Source organism: Ochotona curzoniae, unplaced genomic scaffold, assembly GCF_017591425.1.
Source record: "Ochotona curzoniae isolate NIBS_2020 unplaced genomic scaffold, NIBS_Ocur_1.0 contig_2692, whole genome shotgun sequence".
NCBI lineage: Eukaryota > Metazoa > Chordata > Mammalia > Lagomorpha > Ochotonidae > Ochotona > Ochotona curzoniae.
This window is the reverse complement of record NW_024465556.1, coordinates 8,503,011-8,529,440: the sequence shown is the minus strand read 5'-3', so window position 1 is coordinate 8,529,440 and position 26,430 is coordinate 8,503,011. Positions and strand designations below refer to the sequence as shown.

Genomic DNA, 26,430 nt, shown 5'->3' with positions numbered 1-26,430 from the left:
ATAGAGACAATTTTTTTGTGGAGTAACTCAAATGTGATTTTTGGAAATATAAGCCATTTTAAAGTTTGTTTAGTTTTATCTATTAGAAAAGTAATCTGAAAGATTAGAAATAGAGAGAGATCATCATTCCACTGGTTTACTTCTCAAATACCTGCAAGAGAGACGGGACTTGCCCTGGTCAAGTCACAAACCAGAAACTCCATCTGGGGCTTACACATGCATAACAAGCACATGATTCGTTACCCATTACCTTTCAAGCACATCAACAGGATTTGGGTCAAAACCTGAATATCTGGGGCCCTGTAGAATATGGAACACTGATGATGGGATGCAGGAATCCCAAGCAGTGTCTTAACCCACAGCACCCCAATGCCTGCCCCAAATCCTTCTTAAGACTGGCAAGATAAATAGTTCATGTTGCCTTTAATTACTGTACCATGGTAGGAATACTGTCTATAGTACTGATCATGCTTCCCAGGGCCCTTTGTCCTCAGAAGTCAAGACTATTCCTGTACTTAGCTTATTGTGTCCCCATAGTGCATGGCAGAACTTGGAATGCCACAGACCAGTGAGGAGGTAACATGTCCTTGGCACTGCCCTTCTCACAAGCCAGATGCGTTATGTTCTTTTTTTTATTGTATTTATTTAAAGAAGTCGACAAAAACATTTTTAATGGGTTACTGTTGATATATCATATTTATATAACATATATATGCATTGTACCTTTTGGGATAAATTGAGAAGAGTGTTTTTAAAAACTAGAACTAGTAAGCATGTTGGTGGAAAAACAAAAGTTCCAGACTTAGCTTTGTATCCAAACAGGATGCTGGCATCATTTAGCACATACATGAGCGAGGCAGGGTCTATAGACCAATAGTATCTAGGAGTTTCTAAATTCATTTCAACCCAATACTCTATGAAGAGTGTTTTCATGAGTTGTGTAGATGTAAACTTGAATAATTTACTTATTCTGCTCTGAGTAATTATTACTAATTCTAGCACATTCAGTATTCTTTTTTTCATCACTCCAGTAATGTGTTCAGGTACCAAGATGCTAAGCCATGACATTACAGTTTCTCCCACAATTCTCCAAAGTACCATTGCATCTAGGCCAGAAACTAGTGCCGTCCGAACAACTCAGGGGCTGACAAAGGACATTCAAAGTGCAGAGGAAAAACTGGAAAAGAAATCCTGAGTAGCTCTCTCGCTGAAGGCCTATGCTGCAATGCTTTCCTTCCACCACCTCCAGGGACCACTCTCCCAGGTCCTTGCTGTGGCTGAGCCGAGACCTGTCTCAGCAGCATCTGTGCCTCTCCCTGGTGCTGGGTCCCACGAGGTGGGAAAGGCTCTTTGCTCCACACCTGAGCTACCTTAACTCAGCAGCCAGTGTTACTTGGTACTATTTTTGACTTAAACAAAATGTAAAATTTTGGGTTTTTTTCCTTCTCAAGAGCATTTCAAGGACTAAGTTACTGCATGAGGCTGTTAACTACTGTTCTCACCACCTCTCCATCATCATCATAGAGAGTTTGCTCAGACAATGATGTGACACTGAAGTCCCCCTTCCCTGAATACAGAAGTCTTCTCCCCTAGGGAAGATGGTTGCTCCCCACGACCTATATGAGCATGCTCACAGCAGACCTCGAATGTCACCTTATTGGTAGGACAGTGTCCCGTATGTGCACTGTCCAGAGCTCTTGAAAGCAGACAAGCCTTATTCCCTCTCCAGCTGCTACTCCTCTGGCCTCTGGGTGGTCACCCTGTGCCAGGTTTTGTGCTAATGACTTGAACACAAACCCGGCCCTCTCTGTCTTCCAGGACTTGTTAGTCACAGAGGATGCATTTTTTGCTGTCTAGCTTCGTTTTAGGAGAAATAGCCATACCATTTCACAAAGCTGTCCCTCACCGTCATACAAGTAAGAAGGCAGGATTTCCACTTTGGTTGCTGTGTCTGTCTGTCTACCTGGGACTACGAGTTGAGGCCCCAGGGCGTTCAGCTATTGGCCATTCAGCAAATTTGCACATATCAAGAGCTCAGCCTGTTACAAAATACATGCTCAGAAAACACAACCCATTTCATCCATGGGTGAAATTTAGATGATTTTTTAAAGTTAGAATTCATACTTTCTGATATTTAGCTTCTGTGTTAGATATTTTACATTGCAATCCCAAAGGAGCTAAGTAAAAAAAATAATAATAAATATATATATATATATATATATATTCACTACATTTTATAGCTCCTTCCATGTCATCTTAATATTTTGGAATCCCTAGAGATTAACTTAGCAACTTATTCTGGACTGACTACATATATTTTGTGATCAAGAACCAAACTGGAGTTGACATTTAGTCTAGCCATTAAAGGGATCAGATAAGATGCTCATGTCCCATATTGAAAGTCCTGGATTCAAGTCCCAGCTGTAATCCCTATTCCCACAGCCTGTTAATGCACACTGTGGGATGAAGCAGTGATGACACAATTACTTGTGTTCTTGCCACTCATGTGGGAGACATGGATTGGGTTCCCAGCTTCTGACTTGAGCCTCCACTTTCTGTGACAGGCATTTGGGAATGGATGTCTCTGTTTTTCTCTCCCCACCCATCTTTCCCTCTCAATGAAAAAGATAATTTCTTTTTTACATGGCACACACACACACACACACACACACACACACAACACTGCTTCTTGGATTCCTGGGAACCCAGCACTTTTACACACGTGCTTGCTTCAAGCCCCAGTTGTTCCCCTAGTCTGTCAGAACTCCTCCTATTTCAACCTGAACCTCATCTGTCTTAGCTGCTTCTCAAATCTGAAAACAGTTACATTCACATATGAAAAGTCTTCAGGATTCGAATGGAGTTTTAGGCCGTGGCACCAAATCCACGTGACCAGGCAGTACATTTGCATCACCGTTGAGAAGACTCACCCCACCGTGCAGACAAACTTAGAATGTAGGACCAGCCACTAGGGGCTGCTTGAGAGTTTCGTGCAGTTCAGTGTGTTTTTACCAGGACCCCAGGTTTCACAGCTGGGAAAGTGACCACCAGAATTTACTAGAAAGAACATAATGGTTTGAATGTGAAGGGGGCGTAACCTTGCTTCGGCAAGGGTGTGGCTCACCTTTTAAATGGCTTTATTTTGGTGCAGGGCTTTAGAAACACTGCATTGCTTTGTGTAATACTAGCTTTGCAAATATATTTTTAAAACAATTTTCCGTTGAGGCCAATGCTATGGTGTTGTAGGTTAAACTACCACCTTCCGTGCTGGCATCCCATATTGAAACCAGTTTAAGTACTGACTGCTCCACTTCCTTTTTAGCTGAATGCTAATTTGAGTGGGAAAATAAAGAATATTGCCCTGATCTAGACCCCTACACCAAAGATCAGGAGACAAAGATGAGATTCCTGGCACCTAGCTGTTAGGGCCTTTAGGGCGTGAGTCAGCAGATGAAAGATTTTTCTCTTCCTCTCATACTGTCCTATCTCTCTCTCATCTCTCCCTCACTCCCTCTCTCTCTGTAACTCTCTCAAATAAATAAAGTAAATCTTTTTTTAAAATTCCCTGATTATACAATTTATTTTAAAGAAAATGCAATAAAAACCCCAAAAAACCTAGAAAAATCATTTCCAACAGTCCTTTTCTACATTTTTAACATTTGAATGTTGACTCTTAAAGAAATCATATTCACCCACCTAAAAACATCACTTTATTGGTCTGTATTTTTAAAAATAGATTTATTTACTAATGCTGTGTCATTAGCACATAGTGCTGTATCATACAGCACTAATGACAAAGATGGTTGCTTTTATTTTTTATGAAAGTTTTTTTTTAATATTTGTTTTATTTCACTTGTAAGAGAGGGAAGGACAGATCTTCCATTCACTGGGTCACTCCCCAAATGGTTGAAACAGCCAGAACTGGGCTGATCCAAAGCCAGGCAGTTCTTTTGGGTCACCCAAATATGTGCAGGGACCCAAAACTTTGGGCCATCCTCCTCTGCTTTCCCAAGCCATTAGCAGAAAGCTGGATTGGATGTGGAGCAGCCAGGACTCAAACTAGCATTGATTACACTGGCCCCTGCTTTTATTTTTCCATGTTATTCAAGCCTCTGTCTCCATGAAAATTGAGATCTGACAGCGTTAGCAAAGGAATGTGATTTTATGGAAAAGTAGCCATGTAGCTATTATTCTAATATTCTTGTTGCCATGGAGATAATAGGACCTTGGGAGGAAGAAAACCAGTAAGTTTGTGCAGTAGACAGAGTGGAGGGGGTGACCCTTTTAGAGATTTGCTCTTGTAAGCGTCCTGGGCAATTTCATTCCTGCCTGTTCTGTTTAATTCCCTGAATGCCGCTTCAAAGGAAAAGGTCCTGAATACATTTTTTAAAAAGAAATGTATTTATCTCGACTCCATTTGAACTCTATTAACATTTTACAGTGTGCTTTAGAATCTGTGTTGCTCCTCACCTGGAAAGGTGAGATTTCTCTTTTTTTCTACATTGATTTATTTCTATGAAAGAGAAATTCTATGTTACAGAGATAAGGGGTTTCCATCCACTGGCTCACTCGCTAAAATGGCCACAGTGGCCAGGGCTAACCTAGGCCAAAGCCAGGAGACAGGAGCTTCATCCAAGCCTCCCCAGTGGTTCAGGACCCCAAATGTTCTCACTCCATTAGCAGGGAGCAGGATTAGAAGCAGGGCAGCCAGGACAGAAACCAATGCTTCTATGGGAGGCCAGCAATGCAGATGGCCCCAAATAGTAGCTGGGTCTTCCTTCGCATAGGAGAACAGCTCCGTTCCTTAGGATGAGCTGCGGACAAAGAAGGCATTGCCCAAATCTGTTATTCCAAAGCAGTCTTCACGTAGACACTTCAAAGACACCACACTCATTTCCTGGCATGTTGGAAATTTCAGCAAGCATCCAATTTATCCAAAAACCTAGTGAGCAGCAAGTGACCTGAGAAATCCATAGTCTCAAGTTAACGGCCATCTCCAATGCCTGCTTGAGGTGATTTGTTTCTGCAGGGCAAAAAATTGTTAACACAGAAGCGATATGAGAATGTGGAAAATTTCTAAAGCCCATTAACATTTCTGTGTTTCAGAATTTTTGATGCAGTGTCAGTATAAGGGTACACATACACACAACGATTTCTTTCTTTGGAAGGCAGAGTTACAGAAACGAAAGAGGAGACAGTGAAAGAGGGCTTCCTTCCATGGATTGAATCCCCAGTTGGCTACAAGAGGAAGGGCTGGCCCAGCTGAAGCCTGGAACCAGTAGTTTTGTCCAGGTCTTCATGTGCTGGCAGCTGCCCGCTTAGACTATCTTCTGCCGCTTTCTCAGGTTCATGAGCAGGAAGATAGATCAGAAGTGGAGCTGCTGGGATGGGAACCAGCACCTATATGGAATGCTGGCAGCACTATGTCACATGTGAGCCCCATTTTTTAAAAATTGTTAAAGTTACAACAGTCCCCAGAAATGTTATGCACAATCTAATATTGCATCAATTCATTTTAAGAAATGTAAAATTGTTATTTTCTTCAGTGTATAGAAACCAATGATTAGGGGCCAGCGTAGTGCCTCAACAGTCTAATCCTATATGGGTGCCAATTCTAGTCTAAGCTGCTCCACTTCCAGTCCAGCTGCCTGCCTATGACTTGCAGTGGAAGATGGCTCAAGTCCTTGGACCCCTGCACCCACATGGGAGATCCGAAAGAAGCTCCAAGTTCTTGGCTTCAGATTGACTCAGCTGCAGCCATTGTCGCCATTTGGAGTAAACTAGTTGATGGTTCTCTACCTTTCTGTAAACCTGCCTTTTAAGTAAAAATAAATAAAATTTTCAAAAAAGAAATCAGTGATTATATTTAAATTTTTAGTGTGTCTTTCAGGTCAATTTCTGTCTCTGAATTCAAAGATGTGTTTTGTAAGTTTTTTTTTTAAGATCTATTTGTTGGGCCAGATGTGGTAGCCTAGTGGCTATAAGTCCTTGCTTTGCATGTGCTGGAATCCCATATGGATGCCAGTTCATGTCCCAGGAGCCCCTCTTCCTATCCAGTTCCCTGCTTGTAGTGTGGAAAAGCAGTCAAGAATGTCACAAGGCCTTAGGTCCCTGCACCCACATGGGAAACCCAGAAGAAGCTCCTGGCTTCAGATTGATACAGCTCCGTCCATTGCAGCCACTTGGGGAAGTGAACCAGCAGATGCAAGATCTTTCCTCTCTATATCTGACTTTCAAATAGAAATAAATAATTTTTCTTTAAAAAAAAGATCTGTTTGTTTATTTGGAAGTCAGAGTTACAGAAAGAGAGGAAAACAGAGAGATGAGGAATAAGATTTTTCCTCCGCAGGTTCACACCCCACATGGCCAGTTTGAAGCCAGGAGCCAAGAACTTCTTCCAGGTTGCCCATGTGGGTGCAGAGGTCCAAACACTGCAGCCATCCTCCACTGCACTTCCAGGTGTATTAGCAGGAAGCTGAATGGGAAGTAGAGTAGCTAGGATATGAATCTTCATCCACCTGGGATGTGAGTGTGACAGTACCAGTTGCAAATGGGCTTTCTTTACTGTAGCATGGATATCAGCCACTTTTAAAAAAATCTAAAATTTATTTCATTTTTATTGGAAATATGAAGGCCAATAACACATACATTTTCCATCCCCTGGCTCACTCCCTAAATGTCTACAGCAACCAGGTCTGGGTCAGGCTGAAACCAAGCACCTAGAATGAATGCTATCCAGGTCTCCTGTGAGGGTAGCAAGGACCCAAGCATTCCATCCATCCTCTGCTGCCTCCAAGGAGGTGCCTTGGGAGGTCCCTGGATGGAGAATGGAAGAACTAGAACATTCCAGGCAATCACAGTTAGGATGTTGCCATCTCCAATGATCAGTTAGCTGGCTGTACCCAATGGCTGCCCTACCAGGCTACTTTTGAATGAGTAATACTACTGTGTACCTTCAATGCCATCTGCAAGAGATCCATGAGTTGTTCTTTTTAAAGATGGATTAAGCTAGCAGTTCTCTTAGGCATTTAGTGTTTTTACTAGCTTGTATCATACTGTTTTGTTTTGGTGGGACATTTCATGTCAGCATTTCTTTTATGGAGACTACTGCTTAGTTTAAAACCTTGAGCTAATAATGTATGTGCAAATTCAGAAGAGACTTGTTGCTTAATATGCCTTCTGTTCTAAGACCCTCTTTGGGTGTGTGGGGGAGGAAGTGAGGCCAGCTTGTGGAATCAGAAAGCTGACATTGAAATCTTAGCTCTGGCATTTTCTAGCTGAGTGAGCTGCCCTATGCTCACCTGTGATTCTGAGTCTCTCGCATTCATCTTCTGCATTATGTGGAGATTAAATGTGATTGATACATGTGTGATGGGTCCTGCACCAAGTAACAATTTCATAAGTGGTGAATTTGTTCCATTTTAATTCATTTGTTCTCAGGTTAAATAAGTCGTTGCTTGGTACAAAGCGATGGCTGTCACTTTTTGGGTTTTGTTTGTTTTTGTTTTTGTTTTTAACAAATTACTTTTTCCCTTATAGCAAATTCTTATAGGATGAAAAGGCATATTTAACATTTCAACCTTCAATACCCAATTCCCCATTGTTTTTAAAAATGCAGAAATTCTGAATTGCATCCTGAAAATATATTTTAAAAGCATGTATTGGTCTTTCATTGGAGTGACCAGAACACAATAAGACGAGCAGTATTGTCGTGGATATAGAAACAAGTATACTCTGGTGCACGCAGATGGGACTGTTAAATCATGTGGCCACAGTGATTTGGCCTTTTCCCAAAAGCTTAAATATAGTAACACCCTGTGACCAGGTAATTTTGCTTCTGGGTGGATACCAAAAGGAACTGAAAGCAGAGTCGCATGAGATATTTTTACACTCGGGTTCACAGTGGTGTTATTCACAGTAGCCAAGTCCCCAGACAGATGAATGGATTACACCAAATGTAATATGTACACAAGAATATTATTCAGCCTTAGGAAGGAAAAAAATGTTAGTGTATGCTACATAAGAACATTATGTTCATTGAAGTGAAGGGTTTAGCCACTAGACTATTGCGCCAGGTCCCGAAGTTTAATTTAAGGCCAATGGAATGAGTGTCTCCAGCGACCTAGTCAGCAGCAAGGTGCAGTGCTGAAAAGGTAAAATAGTAGTCATTCAAGAACTGCTTGGGTCCTGGTCCTGCTGCCCTTCTCCTCTGTCAATAGCGGGGGTGTCTGCATCCACTGAGGCTGTGCTTGGACCAGTACAGGTCTGGATTATTGCATGTGCATGGTGTGCCTTCTCTGGCACGAAATGCTTTGAAGGAACCAGAGAAAGACCTGGTAGTGGTTTAGCTAAATTGTTGATGAGCTACTCTTTTTTAAGCCAAGTAGAAACGGAGCAGACCAGGTGCAAGAGAGAGCGATTGCACAGTATGCATCAGACCCCGAGCGGTTGCTATGGCCGCCTGGGGAGTTCAGTACTGTCCAAATGGGATGTATCTGGGCTATCATGGAGGAGGGTGAGGTTGAGGAAGTAGCATTGGCATCAGTAGTTTCAGTGTCAATTTCAGAGAGACCTGTGTGGGTTAATCTCCAGAAAGCATGGAGGGGAAAGTTTGTATGGAATCAGAGAAGAGTTAATAAACCTAGAGAAGGCTTTGTATAAACTGACCTTTTTTTTTTTTGTTATTAAGTCCTCATAACCAAGGGGAATGGCAGTTTGCCAGCAATGGCAGTCCAATTGAAAATGATCAATACAACAGGGGGACATTTTCCAAGCTGGTATTCTATTTAGATGACATAATAGAGCCTTGAGTTGAGTTTTCTAAGTTAAAGACTGAGTTATTTGTCAGACTAAAGTGTTTTCAGCATATTCAGTTGTTTGAAATCTCATGGGTAGATTTTTTTGGAATCTGCAGGCCTTATCACTGAAATGTCAGTATTTGGAAATACTTTATGACCTTCTTAAGAGAGTAAGAAATGAAGCATTCTCAAGAGAAAAGCAGAAATGAAGCACTAGTGTATATTGGTACAACAACATGACTCAACCCTGACAACAGCATGCAACTAGAAAGAAACCAGATACAAGTCACATGCTGTGTGATTCCATCTTAGTAAAAGGTATAGAGTAGGTAAATAGCCAGAGACAAGTCTCGGGGAGACTGAAGAATGGGAAGTGACTACTGAATAGTGTGGGGGTTTCTTTTGGAGTAATGAACATGTTCTAGAATTTGAAATTAATTTTACAGCCTTGTGAATTACTAATTGTGCATAATGCCGACTTATGTGCTTTAGATGGTGAGTTCTGTGGTGCATTGGTTATGTCCCAATACGACTATTTAGAGAATAAACCATTGGAGATTTTCAGTGGTGAAGAATAAAAATTAGGGGGGGAAAAAAAGTATGTTTTTAGATGTCCAAGTACCTTGAAGGAAACAGGTGTTCAGTTTCATATTTGTCCCGCAGTGTATCAGAATCTGTGTGATGAGTAGATGTTGTTTATCAGACATGCATGGAATGCCCGCATGGTGCCTGCGTTCAACAGATCTCTCTTCCTTTGGAGGTGAAAGAGTTCCTCCAAGAGGAAGATAGTTCTCTTCTCATAACCATCTTTCTCTCTCGTGAACCCATGCCTTAATCATTCTTCTCCTTCCGCTTATACTACAGCAATGGCATAGCACCAGGATAGAAGAAAGAAAAATCTTGAAATCGATGGTTTAAATGCAATCATTTACATAATGAAATATTGATCTTCAGTTATCGTGTTTAACTATTTTGATTTTTGTAAAACCACACTGAATGACTCACAGGCAGATGATATTAGGTGATAAGAATTGGCAAGAAATATTGGGTTCCCTCTCAGCATTTAATTATTTTAGATTTTCTGTTGATTGAAAACATATCACAAAACCAAGCTAAAATAGTTATATGATTTCATGCTTTGCAAAAGATTTTGGATAACAACATTCACTTATTCCTTTCTTCAGCGATAACCTCCCCCAGACATTTTGAAAGAAGAGGCGGGGGACGAGGGATGTAATGTAACCAAGTGTCCTTTATACATTTTAATGAAACGAGAACTCTGCCATCTATCACCAGCCACGTAGGAAATGACCCTGCTTTCACTTTGGCAAGTGGCAGAAATGACCTTGCTTTAGTGATTATTGCATGAAATGAACTTAGCTGCTACCTCAGCTGGAAGAAAGTGCTGAGAGGGGAAAAATGAGCAGACATTTCCTAGGGGAGGGGGTTGTTTGTTCCAGGTAGGATGGTACCCACGTTTCTGCTATGTGATAGCGTATGTCTGTTAGGTCCTGAGCGTATCTGCCCTCTAAGCCTTGGCTGCCCATTGCTCTCTCCTGCTCTGCCCGGGTCTCTGAAGTCTTCACAGGCTTAGCTTGTGCCAAGCAGATGCTTCTCTAGCACATTTTGCCTCCATCCCAAGAACTGCCCCAATTAGCGGCATTTGACTGCACTGCTTTGCCGCTGTTGGCTCCATCTCTGCTCAGTTTCATACTGTCTTGTGAGATGCAATTGTTTCATATGCTTCTAAATATCTATATAAGCAAGGAGATAGTAAAGACTATACAAGTGTTACACATTACTAAATGCCAGATACTGTTCTGAAGATGCTATGCTTGGGCCCAGTGTGGTAGCCTAGCAGCTAAAGTCCTCATCTTGCTCACGCCAGGATCCTATATGGGTTCCAGTTCTAATCCAGCGACCCCGCTTCCCATCCAGTTCCTTGCATGTGGCCTGGGACAGCTTAGTCGAGCACAGCCCACACCCTTGGGACTCTGCACCCACGTGGGAGACCCAGAAGAGGCTCTGGGCTCTTGGCTTTGGATCGGTGGAGTTCCAGCTGCTGTGGCCACTTGGGGAGTGAATCAACAGCCAGAAAATCTTCCTCTCTGTATCTCCTTGTTTCCATATATCTGACTTTCTAATAAAAAAAAATCTTTAAAGAAAAGATAGTAGGATTATTAACTCATTTAATCCTTCATGACAGCTTTATGATATGGGTGACAGTATTGTTAGCCTAATTCTACAGATTAGGTACCTGTGATACAGAGAAATTAAATAAATGAACTTAGCGCTATGGAGCAGGCCTGGCACAGTATTATCATTTTCTCCTTGTGCACTGTAATAGTAAGGATTGTTCATGTGTTCGTAGTGCTAAGAAGTGCAGAGATCACACGGTGTCTGCCAGGGAAGAATACATGAATTTGGGTCAGACAGACTGTGAGAGGTTAGTTCGATGTTCTCAGCTGGAGGTTGCCTACCTGTGAGATAAGCCTTTTTCGAGTTGCTGTAGGTTTAAGGAAACAGGAAAAATCGAACACTTGTGAATTTGCTTCCTCCTTTTGAAGTGAGTAATTACATTTTTCCTCTTGATAATGATGGGTCACCCACTTGAGTGGCAGGCACCCAAGCATTTGGACCATCTGCCACTGGCCTCCCTGGCACACAAGCAGGAGGCTGGGTTGGAAGTGGAGCAGCCAGGACTCCAACCAGCATGGGCTCTAGTAAGGGATGAGGCCATTGTAAGTTCTGCCTTAACCCACGGTGCAACGATGCACCTGAGATGCACCCTCGCCCCCTGATGACCTTCGGGACTTTTTAAATTTCATTTTTGACAGTTTGACTGCTATGGCTACTTATGGAATTCTTTCTCTGTTGCTTGTCTTCCTCGGCATCCACTGAACTGTTTGCAATTGTGGTTTTGTGTCTCTTTGTGAGAGATTTCTTGCACATTAGCTCTTCAGATATTTCTTCTGTTCCATTGTGTACTTTTTCCTTGTGCAGTTGCCATCAGCTGTGTTGTGTCACCCCACAGCTCTCTTTTCCATTTTTCTCCCTTGTTGTAGATTGGATGCTTATATTCATGCATGTTTATGTTTGCTGATTCATTCTTCAGTTATTTAAAGTTTTATTAGGAACTCCACTTCTTGGCTGAAAGTCCCTATCTTTTTGTGCATGTTATGCACCTGTTTCCACTGGATGCAATATGGGATATTAGGTGTTGGACTGAGTTTAATAGTGTTTTTGTGTGGAAATAAGTTTATTTTTTTTCTTCTGCCACACTGCAAATGTGTGGAGTTCATCTGAGTTTACTCCTGTTTGAAACCCCCTTTGAGGGAGAGTTGCTTTTGCCTTAGGCTTAGCGAAGGGTCCAGGATGAGAATTTTGCTCAGGGCTCGGGCTCCCCCTTCAGCTTTCTGGGCACACCAGCATCACAAGCCTGCTGTCTGATCCCAGCAGCTGACTACTGTTGCTTCATAGTCCTGTGCTTGGCAGCTGCTGGTGTTTGGGGTCTTTCGTTGCGGGCTTAGTCAGTGGGCCTGACTGCAACAATGGATCTTTCCTCACAGTCTTGCCCTTCCTACCCTGAAAGCCAAACTGCCTTGGACCTCTGGGCTGCTGATGAAGGACCTTCTCAGATGCTGCCAAATTCCATCCCAGCAATCAGGAACATCATCGTATTTTCATCACAGTAAAAGAGGCAAAGAGGGCTCTGGTCCCTAAAATCATTGCAGTCTTTTGCTAAGTTCTATAATTCTTTTAAATTTTAAAATGTTATTTTTAATTACATGGGGAGAACAAATTTCATGTATTTCTTGTATACAGTTTTTAGACCCTAATGGCACTTTGTATCCCGTGATGGACATGTAACACCTGGCCATGGACATAACTGGACATAATACCTTTTTATTAATTAAATAGCCATCGAATAGTTTGAAGGTATTACGTTCATGCTTTCTCCCTGGTTGTCAAGCATGAGAAAGCACTCAGGTGCATCAAAGCGTCACTGGGTGGAGATGGGAAGCAATGGCTTTTCTATAGAAGCATTCTGCGCAAGAGTCTGACCATTTTTGCACCTCTAAAATTGGGAGTGCATTATACACTATATGTGTCTGTAAGCATTACAGACATGAGATGAGGTGGCAAGAGAGCTCAGGGTCTGACTGAGAGCCAAGAGTCTGACTGACCCTGCTGCAGTTAGATACGTTTCAGTCTGTAAATTACTATTTTGTGCCTCATTTTCTTCATTAAACAGAAGTTAATAGCGCTTATCTTGTTTGGCAGGATTACTGTGAGAGTAAAATGAAATCACAGAAGGGTCACTTCCAGGAGGATCGAGGAACTGTAGAAAAATGTTAGGGTAGGAAAACTGGGGTGTCCTTTTGACACTGTGTGAGAGAGCACATGAATGTGGAGGACAGCAAGGTTAGAAACTGTTGTTTCTCTTACTAAAATTAGCCTGTTGGGACAAAGGTCAATCAAGTCCTTCTCAACCAGCCAACGGCACGACACTCAAGGGAAAAGGCACACAAGATCTTAAACATCCTGGGAACTCCCGAGTGTCGCCTGCCATTCAGGAGGGCCCAGGGAGCCCACCTGGGCTTTGAGAACTCCTCACCTGATACCCACGCTGCTGCCTCAGCTTTGGAGTGAGTCCCCATGAGCAGGTTGGTCACTTACACAACATAAAGCATCACTCAGGAGACAGAGACAAGTAAGAGAACTCTCAATGTGACACTGAAGGTTATTTCCTTCTGCCTGCTGTCATTCACAGGGAAGAATGGTGAAAAGGAACCAGACACACACAGTGCAAGGTATGGTTTTGTAGCCAGGGATGCACACAGTTGAAGCCTGCAGCTATGAACCATCAGGTACAAGTAGAGGCCAAGGGAGGGTTGACTGAGGGCCACCTCCAGCCCCCTGCCTGCTTTTGTAAGTGATATTGTATTGTAACACAGTCACTTTCCATTTGTTTACGTGCTGTGTGTGGCTGCTTTTGTGTTACCATGGCAGAGATGAGTGGGTGTGTCAGGAACGGTTGGCCATCTGGCCCTTGGTAGAAACAGCATCTACCCCAAACCTAGAGTCGTGATGCCACTTTTTCCACTCCCAACAGACATGACTTTTTCCAGTCCCAACAGCCATGACTAAGATGAGTGTTTTATTCAAGTCTCTTTCTTGCAATGAATTAATCACTGCTTTGTACTTTGCATCTGAGAATAATGACACTGATTCTTGATTATTACATAAGAATAATTCTGACTTTAGATTTCAACATATTAATGAAGTGAAAGGAATGCACATTCTCTCCATTTGTGAGAGAATGGACAATTGTTGAAAAAATACTCCACTACAGAAGTTTCCAGGAAACAGAGGTAAGGAAAGGCCAGTTAATAACCTATGGTGATACCATGAGTTAGATCTAGATTATGGAAAAATTCTGTTTGAAAAAAAACCCAGTTTTTTTTTTTTCAAAAAAATAAACAAACATGGATGAGTTTGGGGAGTTGTTGGAGATTAAGAGAAGTAATACACGGGACTGCAAAATTGAACAAACTGAAGTAGTTGAGGATATGGAAAGAAGTTACACCTGGGTGGAGATGTGGGTGCTACTTTATTATTTTTGATTTCTTGGTAATGATACTGGCATTGTGGGTCATTTGATTCAGGTATAATCTGTTAGAGATAATTGATCATCGAGCCAGTGATGAAACACATGATGGCAGGGATTTTCTTTCTGCTTAAGCTTGGGTAGTAAGAAAAAAAAAGGATGGTATAACCAACATAATATTGGCAAAAGACCAGTAGTGCTCCATCAGGTGGGGGTGGAGGGCAGATCCGTGCAGTCTGTGTACCTTCTGCTCGGCCTTCATGCATAGATGTGTAACTTTTCATTATAAAGATATTTTGTTTTTGCTGAATCCTGAACTGTTGGCCATTATTGCACCTCTAAAATAGGAATTGAGTGTTACGCTGTATGTGTCTTTATAAGGATTAGAAACACAAGATGAGGTGGCAAAGAGCTCAGCATAGTCCCTGATAGACGGGGTTGATTGATACCCATTTCCTGTTGTGTCTGTTGTCAAGCTATACCTTGTAGTAAGCCTAGTTATTTTATAGCGTAATTGACCATCATGAACAACAATACCTTGAACCCATATTGCTGTATATGGATGCAAATGTTTTTCAACCTATAAGATGCACTCGCAGAGTCTGGAAACAAACAGCACCTGTCAGATAGCAGGAGGAAGAACTGGTGGTCTGCCATTGAAATCAAGAACACAGTTGGAATGGCTGGTTGTCACACCAATCTGGCTACTCCTTGAAATTAGATTTTGTTCCAATCATAGCTTTTTAGGAGATGATTAGTTCATGCCTATCCATTCACTGAGGTATCAGCAGCCTGCTCTGTTGGATTGACAGATTTCCCATTTGATTTGTCATTATTCCTCCGTAATAATCTAACACTCCCACTGAAGCCAAAGAAGCCTGAGTCACTCAACCAACTGTTGGTCAAGTGGTGATCTGCGCCCTAGCTAGTATGTACGATCCAAAGTTGTAGGAATACACATGGACTTTGGAAAATGCAGGGTTTAAAAAATGTATTTATTGGGCCCGGCAGCGTGACCTAGTGGCTAAAGCCCTCGCCTTGAACGCCCTGGGATCCCATATGGGCGCCGGTTCTAATCCCAGCTGTTCCACTTCCCATCCAGCTCCCTGCTTGTGGCCTGGGAAAGCAGTCAAGGACGGCCCAAAGCTTTGGGACCCTGCACCCATGTAGGAGACTTGGAAGATGTTCCTGAATCCTGGCTTTGGATCGGCATAGCATTGGCCATTGTGCTCACTTGGGGAGTGAATCATTGGACGGAAGATCTTCCTCTCTGTTTCTCCTCCTCTCTGTATATCTGACTTTCCAATAAATAAATAAATCTTTTAAAAAGTGTATTTATTTTGTTTTTAATGGAAAGGCAGATTTACAGACAGAAGAAGAATCAGATCTTCCATCTGCTGGTTCACTTCCCAAGAGGTCACACAAGCCAGAGCTGAGCTGAGGTGAAGCTGGGTGCCAGGAGCTTTTCTGAGTCTCCATTTGGGTGCAGGCTCTCAAGAACTTGGGCCATCCTAAACTGCTTCCCAGGCCACTAACAGGGAGATGGATCTGAAGTGGAGCAGCCGGGGCCCAAATCAACAACTACATGCGATGCCAGCCCCACAGGCAGAACATTAGCCTGCTGCTCCACCATCTCAGCTCCTTTTTTGTTTTAAGCAAAACAAACATTTGTCCCATCCATGAATTATCCCAAATGATTGAAATAAACTTGCCTTGTTGCACATACCAAAAGTTCATCTTTTTTTTTGAGGAAAATTATTTCCTGAGGGAACTTTTAGAAGGCATTATATTTTTGAGAGTTTTGTTGTTGTTAAGAAAGGAAAATAATGGGAATGTGTTCAGGGAAACTGGGAAGCAATGTTTTGACTCATCCAAGGATATTAAAACTGGTTTTGTTTGCTTTTCCCCCCACAGAATGACATCACTCCTTTACATGTTGCTTCAAAAAGAGGAAATGCAAATATGGTAAAATTATTGCTTGATCGAGGAGCTAAAATCGATGCCAAAACCAGGGTAAGAGCACAACTTCCGTCCGTGCTGGTGCTTCTATTCAGGACAAACGAGCGCTTGCCCAGATGCCTTTGTTAGTTCACCACTGGCTTCAGCTTTGTTTCATTTATTGGTGTCTCTTAGAAAATGATTGTTACATCTTTCCTGCAAGTGGAATAGCAGCCCGTATTTATAAATCTTCCTTGTGTGTTTAAGTAGTTCTTGTCTTTAATAAGATGCAACACTTAAGATGCGGAACTAGGATTCTGGTGGAGTTCAGTGTCAGTAATAACTGCTTGGCTCTGTAAGATGAGCTGGATACTAAAACTGATAGTCATTCTATGTGTAACACATATGTCTACTGCGTGTACTGCTGGTAAGAACATATCACGGTGTGGTCCCTGTGGCAAAAACCAAAGGGGAAATACCTCAAAAAAATTAAAGCTACCGCTACTGCCCAGTTTGGCAGTCTCACTTCTGGTACACTTTGAAAGCATTGAAAGGAGGACCCCAGGGGTACCCGCACACCCGTGTTCGCTGCGGCATTATTCACAATAGAGAGGGCTGGAGGTGGTACAAATGTTCGCTGACAGCTGAGACAGTTTTACTCTGTGGCATGTGGGGCAGTGCTTGAGGCTAGTATCTGGAATCTCTGCATCCCATTGGAGTGGCCTCAACTCCCATCTTGGTTCCTGATTCTAACTTCCTGCTAAATCATACCATAAGAGGCAGTGCTAAAGGCTGAAGTAGTTGAGTGAAGCTGTGCTGCTCAGAGAAGTGGATTGCAGGCAAGTTCTCAACTTTGACTCTCACCCAGCCCCAGCCACTGCAGATATTTGAGGAATGAATAAATGATGGGAGCATGCATGTGCACACACACTTGTTCTCTCAGATTAATACATTTTTAAAAGAGTTATTTATTTTTATTGGAAAGGCAGATATACAGAGAGGCATAGAGGAATATCTTCCATCTACTGATTCACTCTGCAAGTGGTTGCAAACAGATGAAACTGAGCCAATCCGAAGCCAGGAACCCTGAGCCTCTTATAGGTCTCCTCTGCGGGCACAGAATTCCAAGTCTTTGGGCCATTCTCGACTGATTTCCCAGGTGACAAGCAGGGAGCTGGATGGGAAGCAGGACTGCCAGGATTAGAACCGGTGCCCATATGGAATCCCAGAGCATTCTAGGCGAGAACGTTAGTCACTAGGCTACCACACTAGACCCTCAAATGTATATTTTAAAGTATGATATACACATAATGAAATATTATTCAAATTTTGAAAAGTAAGAAAATGGGCCCAGTGCAATAGTCTAGCGGCTAAAGTCCTCACCTAGCACTTGCAAGATCCCACATGGGCAAAAGTCCCAGCTGTTCCACTTCCCATCCAGCTCTCTGCTTGTGGTCTAGGAAAGCAGTTGAGGACAGGCCAAAGCCTTGGGACCCTGCACCCACGTGGGAGACCTGGAAGAGGATCTTGGTTCCTGGCTTTGGACCAGCTCAGCTCCAGCCTTGTGGCTACTTGGGAAATGAACCAGTGGACAGATCTTTGTCTCTGCCTGTCCTTCCCTCTGTAATTCTGACTTTCCAATAAAAATAAATCTTTAAAAACAAAAAATAGAAAATCATATTACAGGCTATGACATCAGTGAACCTTGAGGACATTGTAATGAGTGAAATATGCCAGTCATAAAAAGTTAAATATCGTATGATATCTAGAGTTGCCAAAATCACAGGAATAGAAAATGCAGTGATGCTTTCCCGAGACTGGGAGAACATAAGCATTGTCCTTCCTCAGGCAGATTTTTGGCATCCCAGGATGAAAACCTTCTAAAGATCTGTTATACTCCAACACGCATGTCATTTGCATTTCTGAGGTATGCACATTTAAAAAGTTATGAGAAAGATTTTATGAGTATTTTATCACGTTTACTTTTTTATTTTAAAAGCAGAGTGGCAGAAAACCAGGGAGGAGAGATTGGAAAGAGAGAGAGCTCCATCTTCTACCTGCTGGTTTACCTCTCAGGTGCCTGCAGTGGCGGGGACATGAGGCCGAAGCCAGGAGCCAGGAGCTTCATCCGGGTCCTCCTTTTGGATGGCATGGCAGTTTAAGTACTTGAGCTGTCATCTGCTGCCTCCTGGGCGTATTAGCAGGAAATTAAAACAGACGCAGAAGCAGTACTTGGTCCCAGGCACTCCAGTATGTGACGAGAGCAATGATAGCTCAGCGGCCCAAAGTCTTGGGACCCTCACCCATGTGGGAGACCTGGAAGAAGCTCCTGGCTCCTGGGTTTGGATCGGTGCAGCTCCGGCCATTCCGACTGCTTGGGAAGCTGGATTCAGTTCCTGGCTGTGAACTGCCCTTGCCGTGACCATGACAGGCATTTATGCAGTGAACCAGCAGATGGAAGCTTTCTCTCTTTCTCTCTGTGTCTGTCTCTTAACTAAATAAGTTCCAAATCATAATTTCTGTGACTGTCAAGGAGATTAAGGATAAATCTTCCTGGAGGTGTTTAGCAAGGGTCTGATGAACTCCACGATCGTTATGTTTCTGTTTAGTTCATTTGAAGAAAGCTTTTCCTGTTTTCTCAATCCAGTAATGCTGAATATCACCTGGCTTGTTAACAGGTGTTCCTGTTGATAGCCAAATGTAAGGATGTAGAGTATCTTATGAAGTTGACAAATATGCTGAGATATAAATACTTATTAAGACAAATTTTTCAATCTGGTCTGTTTGTGGAAGCTTAATTTGGAGATGGCTTGTGAAGTTTCTTTTTTCGTAAGCTCTGTTTCTTTATTAACTTATATGTATTGCCAAGTATGACTTGCTATTTCTTTCCACTGAATTCTTGCTAGTGTGAGTGTTATGTTCATGTTAAAGAGATTCGACAGTGAGTGGATGGTCCCTTGTCATTTTCACTTTGCTTTGCATCAACTTATAGCCCAACCAAAACACTAAATGTGGACCCTAGCCCAGAGCAATTTGACGACTTGAATTCTCTCTTTTTACTAACTCTGCCCATCGAATAAGCACTTCAGAAAACTGTAGATTTCCTGGATGTACAGTCAGAATAATACTGCTTCCCAAATGCTGCTCTAGCTAAGCTACTCCCAAACAGGCGTTGCTGTTGTCCTCGTGTAATTCCATTGCTTCAACAGTGTATGGAGCACTACTCCCTGGTGCTGAGATCCACACATCAGCCTTGTCTGTAGTACTTAGCAGACCCAGCTGACTCCCTGGCTCCCAGCAGACGCCCAGTAGGTATTTGCTGAGTATATTGAAATAAGATATACTCCTTAATGCTACATCTGTCATGGTCTTTTTGGGGGGTAGAGATTGTTTTTGATAATCAAAATGTCTTTCTTTAACCCTTCTCCCAATGATTTTCTACTGTATTGGAAACCTAATTTCTTTTGACAAATTAGATACCTAAAAATAGTGGGTTGATGTCACAACATTTTTTTCTTGAAGAATCTACAAAGTGGACTTAGACAATTATTATTTTAGTTAATTCCTTTGTGATTACAAGAGCTGGCGCTCAGAAAGTAATCAACCTTTTCTCCTATTTTCCTTTGATATGTGTTGGTAATGGCCACATCCAATTTCTTTTCGATAACAACATCAGTTAGGCACACAAAGAATCCACAATAATCTTCTTTAAATATCTTTAATTTTCCCCTATTCTCAAACATAAATCATTATCTTTTTTAAAATAAATTGTTTGCCTTAAGTTGAATTCTTTTTTTAATATGTAGCATCTTATAAGAGCTTTATAATGCATTGACATATTTCTGAAGCCATAATTTGTGATAGGTTACTTAGTATCTAGCAGCTGAGAAACCGAGAGTTATGTGTTTGTAAAGAAATTTCATAAAGTGATGTGTGATGAAACAAACTGTGGTGGCCTGGTGTGTGGAGGTCACATGTCCTGTTTTTACTAAGATGGATGAGCATTTTTCCTTCAAGGAATGCTGGAGCATTTGGATTAGACTTTGCTTCCCACTGATAAAAGTAATACACTCCAGACAGGAATAAGCCCCGACGGGTTCCAGACTCTCTAGAACATGCCATTCGTAGTATCTAGCCTGTGATTTTAAAGTTTCTAAATAAAGATGAAAGAAAATGTGACCTACAGCCAAAGGACAGGTTAGATCATAGAAACACCCCCATGGATTACTCAACTGTTACAATTAGCACTCTAAAACAAAAAATGATTGAAAAACAAATGCAGTGCCAGTGACCTGTGGGATGGCAAGTTCACTGAATCCAGAGAATAGATTCAAATGTTCATATTTATTTTCAAATTAAATCATAAACTACAACCTGCAGATTCAAGAATCCCATTCCCCAACCCGCAGATTCAAGGAACCTATTCCCCAGAAAGGATAGAATAAAATATACAGAGACATATACAGAAACTGTTGAAATTAAAGCTAGAAAAACTTTCAAGCACTCAGAGAAAAAGAATGAGAAAACGGCATAAGAAGGTGAACATCAACATCTCAGCAGAAATGTTGCAGGAGAGAAAACAATGAAGCATCTTTCCAGAATTGCACTGAAATCAATCCATCTAAATTGTATTTCTCTTCAAAATATAACTAGAACAGGCATTGTGGTACAGCAGGTGGAAACTCACTGGATGTACCTGTGTCCCAGGTCAGAGTTCCAGGGTTCCAGGGTTCGAATCCCAGCTGTGTTTCCAATACAGCTTCCTGGTCCTGAGCATGCTGGGAGGCAACGTTTGGTTGCCCTCATTCTTAATTCCCTGCCACTCCTGTGGGACACCAAGATGGAATTCTGGGCTACTGGGTTTGGCCTGGCCCAGCCCTTGTTACAGAGATCTTGGGAGGGACCCAGCAGGTAGAAGATTGCTCGCTCATGCTCTGTCTCTCTCTCTTTCTCAAATACAAGTAAATAAATAAACTTTGTAAATATATTTTTAAAACAAACTTTCAGATAATCAAAGTTGAGTTAACTTGTTATTGTCTGAACTACACTCACAGAAACACTAAAAGAAGGTTTTATGTATCAGGGAAGTAACACTAGAAGAAAATTTAAGAGCGAAAGTAAAAAAAAAAAGTGAGTAAATGTAAAAGACTGTTTTAAGTTATTTAAAACGCAGTTGTTAAAATAATATATTCGGAGATTTATAATGTACATTGAAATTATATGATATTCACAGCACAGAATAATAAGTATAAATGATGGTTAATATTACAGAAATCTCATGAGATCATGTTAATTCAACATACAGTATATGGTGTCAATATTTCTAGTACAGAATATAATGTGTAGCATTATTCATACTATGATAAGGAATACATATAGTAATCTTTAATCACTTCTCCCCATGAAAATAATTAAGCCAAAAAGTTAGAGAGGAGATAACAAATCAGACCTGATTTAATAGTTTGATTACTCGATAGTACTTAACCTAGTGCAAGACAAGAATGCAGTCACCAAAAAGAGCAAAAAATTATAAAACAAATAGCAGGGTAGTGTGTTACAGTTTAAGAAAACAAGCACTTTTTTTTCTACAAGAAAAAGGATTTTTGCCTTGTTTTAGTTAAAATTTAGTCATGTAAAATGTACAAAAGTAGAATATGCAACAGAGTTTCTCATTCTTACATGTGAATGGCAATATTACTTCTTGATAAAAGAATCCTGGATGCTTGTTTTTTGCTTTTGTTTTTGTTTTTTTAAATATTTCACAGCACCATAGGGGGAATTTAATCCTTTCACAAGAGCTAGCCTGAGTGTAAATTGTAATTCCAGTCACTTTGTTCCCAGGTGACCTTGGTTAGATACACGAATCCCCTTGAGCAGCTCTCAAAATGGAGTTACCGATGCTCTTTGCCTCATGGATTCTTAAGACTGAAAAAGATCACAAATATAAAGTTACTTGTAACACAGGATGCATTCAAAAAGCACTATTTCATTCCCTGTTAGACCAAGTCTACAGCTGCTCAATACATAAAAAAAAAAGTGGTTATATTTTTTGGCGAAAATATCAACAAGGGAATAGCTTTGCTCTTAAACTGTAATTTAATTCCCTGTAGTTCATGTTTGGCTATAATAACTCATTGTATAAAAAGTCTACATTTTCTTCTACTGTTTCAGTAAATATTCCATCCTTTTTTGCATTCTCTCTGTATGTAGTTATGGGGAGGAAGAAAAGAAGAGATGGATAACTAGGTGGATAGATCTTTTGCTTGATTTTCTCAACTCTCTACTGTGAAGTTTTTTTGCTTAGGTAGAAGAGACCCAAAGGACACAAAGCAAAAATAAATGTCACTTCTTGAACTTACTTGCGTCACTTCAGTATTGGATTTGAGCAAATTTGACCTGTTAAAGACACACTCTCAGTTCATATTCCTAGGTATGATGACTTCATGTCCTGCTGCATGATTAAAAAAAAAAATCAGACCTGAACAAAAGTCCTTTTGACCTTTATGTTAGCAAGCACTCTGTTCAGGCAGTGCTGTGCAGGTGCCTACCTCACTAATAAGATTACTGTCACCAGGATGAAATATGAGATCTAGATCAGCCAGTTCATATCGTTTCAAAATCCTGCCCAAGGGAAATTTGTTCATTACATTACTGCTTTCGAAATCAAGGGAATTGGAAAAAAATTACCCTATGCAATTTCATTTCCCTCCCCTAATGTTGCTATGGCAACTCGTCATCCATGCCTAGCTCCTCCTCTTTTCCAACTGCCTATGTTGAGGCTGCTTTCCTTGACTCCCAAAACTGCTTTTCTTAAACATTTTCAACTGTTGTATGCAGTTGAGTTTCTGTTGTATTTGGGACTCATTCTGAGTGACGTTGTATATAATTCAGAATTTCTAGGGTTTAGGGGCAAGTAAGAATCCTTACTTTGCATTAAAAGCATTGCTCTAGTTTTAGGAAAAGGAGTGCCCCAGTTCACTGCTGTGTTGCAAACCACAGTATCTACAATAACTTTTATTAAGCTTACTGTAGTCTACAGAAGAAAAGGGAAAATCTTGAGATCCAAGTGTAAGAAGCATGAATTACAGTCTTAAATCAGATTCTAATTTACAAGCCACTTACATTGAAATTTTTATTTTTCTAAAGATATTTTAATAGTGCTTCTGAAGTAGACAAAATTAGTTTACTCTTAAACAAAAGTGATAGTAAGGAATTCCAACCAAACACTAGAAATGTTCTTTTAGAGTAGCATGAAAAAAAAACCTGTTCCTTGACTCATTCCACTCATCCGTACACATTCAGTTTTATTAAATAACATTCATGGGTACAGTGCTGTGTTATTCCCCCTGTGAGATTTGATTATCCCCTAGCAATTAAGGAAAAGATGATTCATGACACTTGTTAAAGGTAAGGTAGATTTTATTTAATGATGGCAACCATGACACAATTTTGGCGTAGCGAGAGACTAGGCTTGGCTTGAACTACAACCAGAATTGGTGGAGATTTATAGTCAAGCAAGTCAAGGGTCAATGGTTGGAAAGTGACTAAGAGAAAATATCAGGGGAATGAGTGAGTCAGTCTAAGTGAAGTTGATAGGATTATTGCAGAAGGCAAGAAAGGTGATGAGATGCAGAGGATGAGGCGTGAGGAACTAGATTAGATTTTATAGGTGGGAGACCCGCAATACTCTGTGTAAGCAAAATTCTTATTAAAACTGAACCAAGCAGACACTAACGCTGGGTAAACCTAAACTCAGAGCCCAAAAGGGAAAAGAACTCAGAGGGTCCCAAGTACAGTTAGATCAAGGCAGAGGGTCCTCATCACTAGTTGAAATGTCAGTGCATGTCCGTGGAGAACTGTAAGCCTAGGTAAAAAGCAACATATTCCCCACAAAAGGACAGCAAATAAGAAAGGAGTTCTGGCAGAAATACTGCATCTAGTTTGGAGAGAGACTTCAAAGAAAGGTGCTGTGAGGCAGTACGAAATTGCATCTTGGAGATAACGGGAAGGGAGCTCCAGATACATGAAGGAGTATGGGCAAAACCAAGTAGGAAAAATGAGTTGCCAAGAGTTTGTTCACTGGAGCGCAAGTGAAAGGGTTGCTGAAAGACCCAGCTGAGGAAGCACTCCAGGACTCAGCATCGAAGACCTTGACTGTTGACCTGAAGAATTCAGACTTGATTGAAGTTTGAATGATGTCACTGAGGACATTTTTGAACTGAGGAGGTGTCAGGAATCTGCATGAGGAAGCATACCAACTTCAAAACCAAGGACACAAGTTCAAAATTTTATAGCCATTTTAAAAAGATTTATTTATTTTAATTGCAAAGACAGATTTGCAGAGCAAAGGAGAGACGGAAAGATATTCAATCCATTGGGTCATTCCCAAGTGATCAGAAAACAGCCAGAGCTGAGCTGAGCTGAAACCAGGAGCCAGGAGTCTCTTACACATATCCTGCATGAGTACAGGGTCCCAAGGCTTTAGGGCGTCCTTGACTGCTTTCCCAGGCCACAGGCAGGGAGCTGGATGGGAAAAGAAGCAGCCAGGACTCTGAACAGTGCTCATATGGGATCCTGGTGCGTGCAAGGTAAAGATTTAGCCACTAGGCTATCATGCTGAGCTTATAGCCATTAAAAAAGCTATAAAAGTAAAAGAAATGGCTGCTAAATTTCCCCTTGTTTTCTTTTTTGGATTTAAATTTAATTAAGTGTAACTTGTTCAGTGGCAGATGCTTTCTGGTCATACTGTGAATCAGCTGGATTTGACTAGATCTTCATGACTGCAAAACCAGGTTGCTAATTAAAGATCTTGCATTCTCTACAAATCCTGGGTTTCCAGTGACCTGTGAATGTCGTAAGGGCTGAGCTGACCTTGCCTGTGAAGCCAGGCAATCGTGACATCCTAGAGAGCTTCCTTATGAGGCAACTCTGCTGCCAGAGCTTTGGCTATTTGGAGAATCCTACACCTTTGAAAAGTGCCAGAGCAAATTTGGAGAAGAGCCAAAGAATCAGTGTTAAAAATACTGTAAGGAAAAGTCCGGTTGAAAGAACTGTGCTGCAGGTAGCTCTGGGTGGCTCAGCCACTACTGATGAGCTTTACCCTGGGGAATAGTTGACTTCCTCTGGAACCAAGAATACCCATGACTAAAACAGTAGCATTTGAGTCTTCCCATTGATAAAACAAAAAACGTCCCCTGTACTGGGTCTTCAGATCCCATATGCTTTTAATGAACTCAGAAATCAGAAGCTCCTGCTTCAGAATGTGGCTAAAGGAGGGCGAGGAATAGCTGGAAGTTGAGCAAAGGGCTTTGTCTAAATCATCTCTGGATTGTATTACGTCATCAGCAGTAATACCACTAGGCTGATTCTGAGTAATTTCACATCTTAAGTCTTACCATCTTCATTTTATAAAAACGAGGATTATCTCTTATATGGGTAATTGTGGGGATGAAATGATATAATATCTGAGTATCAATCCAAGTAGTACAAGAAGGGAGAAAAGGTCAGGATATAAATGACTCATTCTTGACCAGGCTGACTTTCAAGAAACAATAGTTGAAGCTGAGTTCGCCACACTCTAGAGGTTTGCCACACTCTTCAATCTTCGATAGTCTGAAATATATTTGAAATGAACACTCTTAAAAAGGTCTTATCGAGAACAGGTGATTGGCCTAGCAGTTATGACGTCAGGTGGGGTACCCACGTGCCCCACAGCAGACGCGTGGATTTTATTCTCCGCTCTAGTCCCTGACTGTAAGTAAGCTTCTGTCTAACGCAGATCCTGGAATATAATACATGGTTCAAACACTTGAATTCCTCACTCAAATTTAGAGTTTGTGTCACTTTTGGTTGGACTCTGCCTGTGGTCATTGTAAGGCATTTGGGAGAATGAACCAATAATTTAGAGCTCTGTTTTCTCTCTGTCCCTCAAATAAATATTACAGAAGAAAAGCTTTTTCAAAGATTTATTTATTTTTATGGGAGAGTCGGATTTTACAGACAGTAGACACAGAGGAAGTTCTTCCATCTGCTGATTCACTCCCCAAGAGGCCACAATGGCCAGAGTTGAGCTGATCCAAAGCC

General features: G+C 41.3%; 1 protein-coding gene across 1 annotated transcript in view; it reads left to right on the top strand.

The window, feature by feature from the left end:
• ANK3 (ankyrin 3) overlaps positions 1-26,430 on the top strand; it is a 287,134-nt gene that overhangs the window by 109,850 nt on the left and 150,854 nt on the right. Inside the window, exon 8 of the mRNA XM_040975812.1 lies at positions 16,324-16,422. Within this exon, the coding sequence (XP_040831746.1) occupies positions 16,324-16,422 (99 nt within the window). The remainder of the gene's footprint in view (positions 1-16,323; positions 16,423-26,430) is intronic.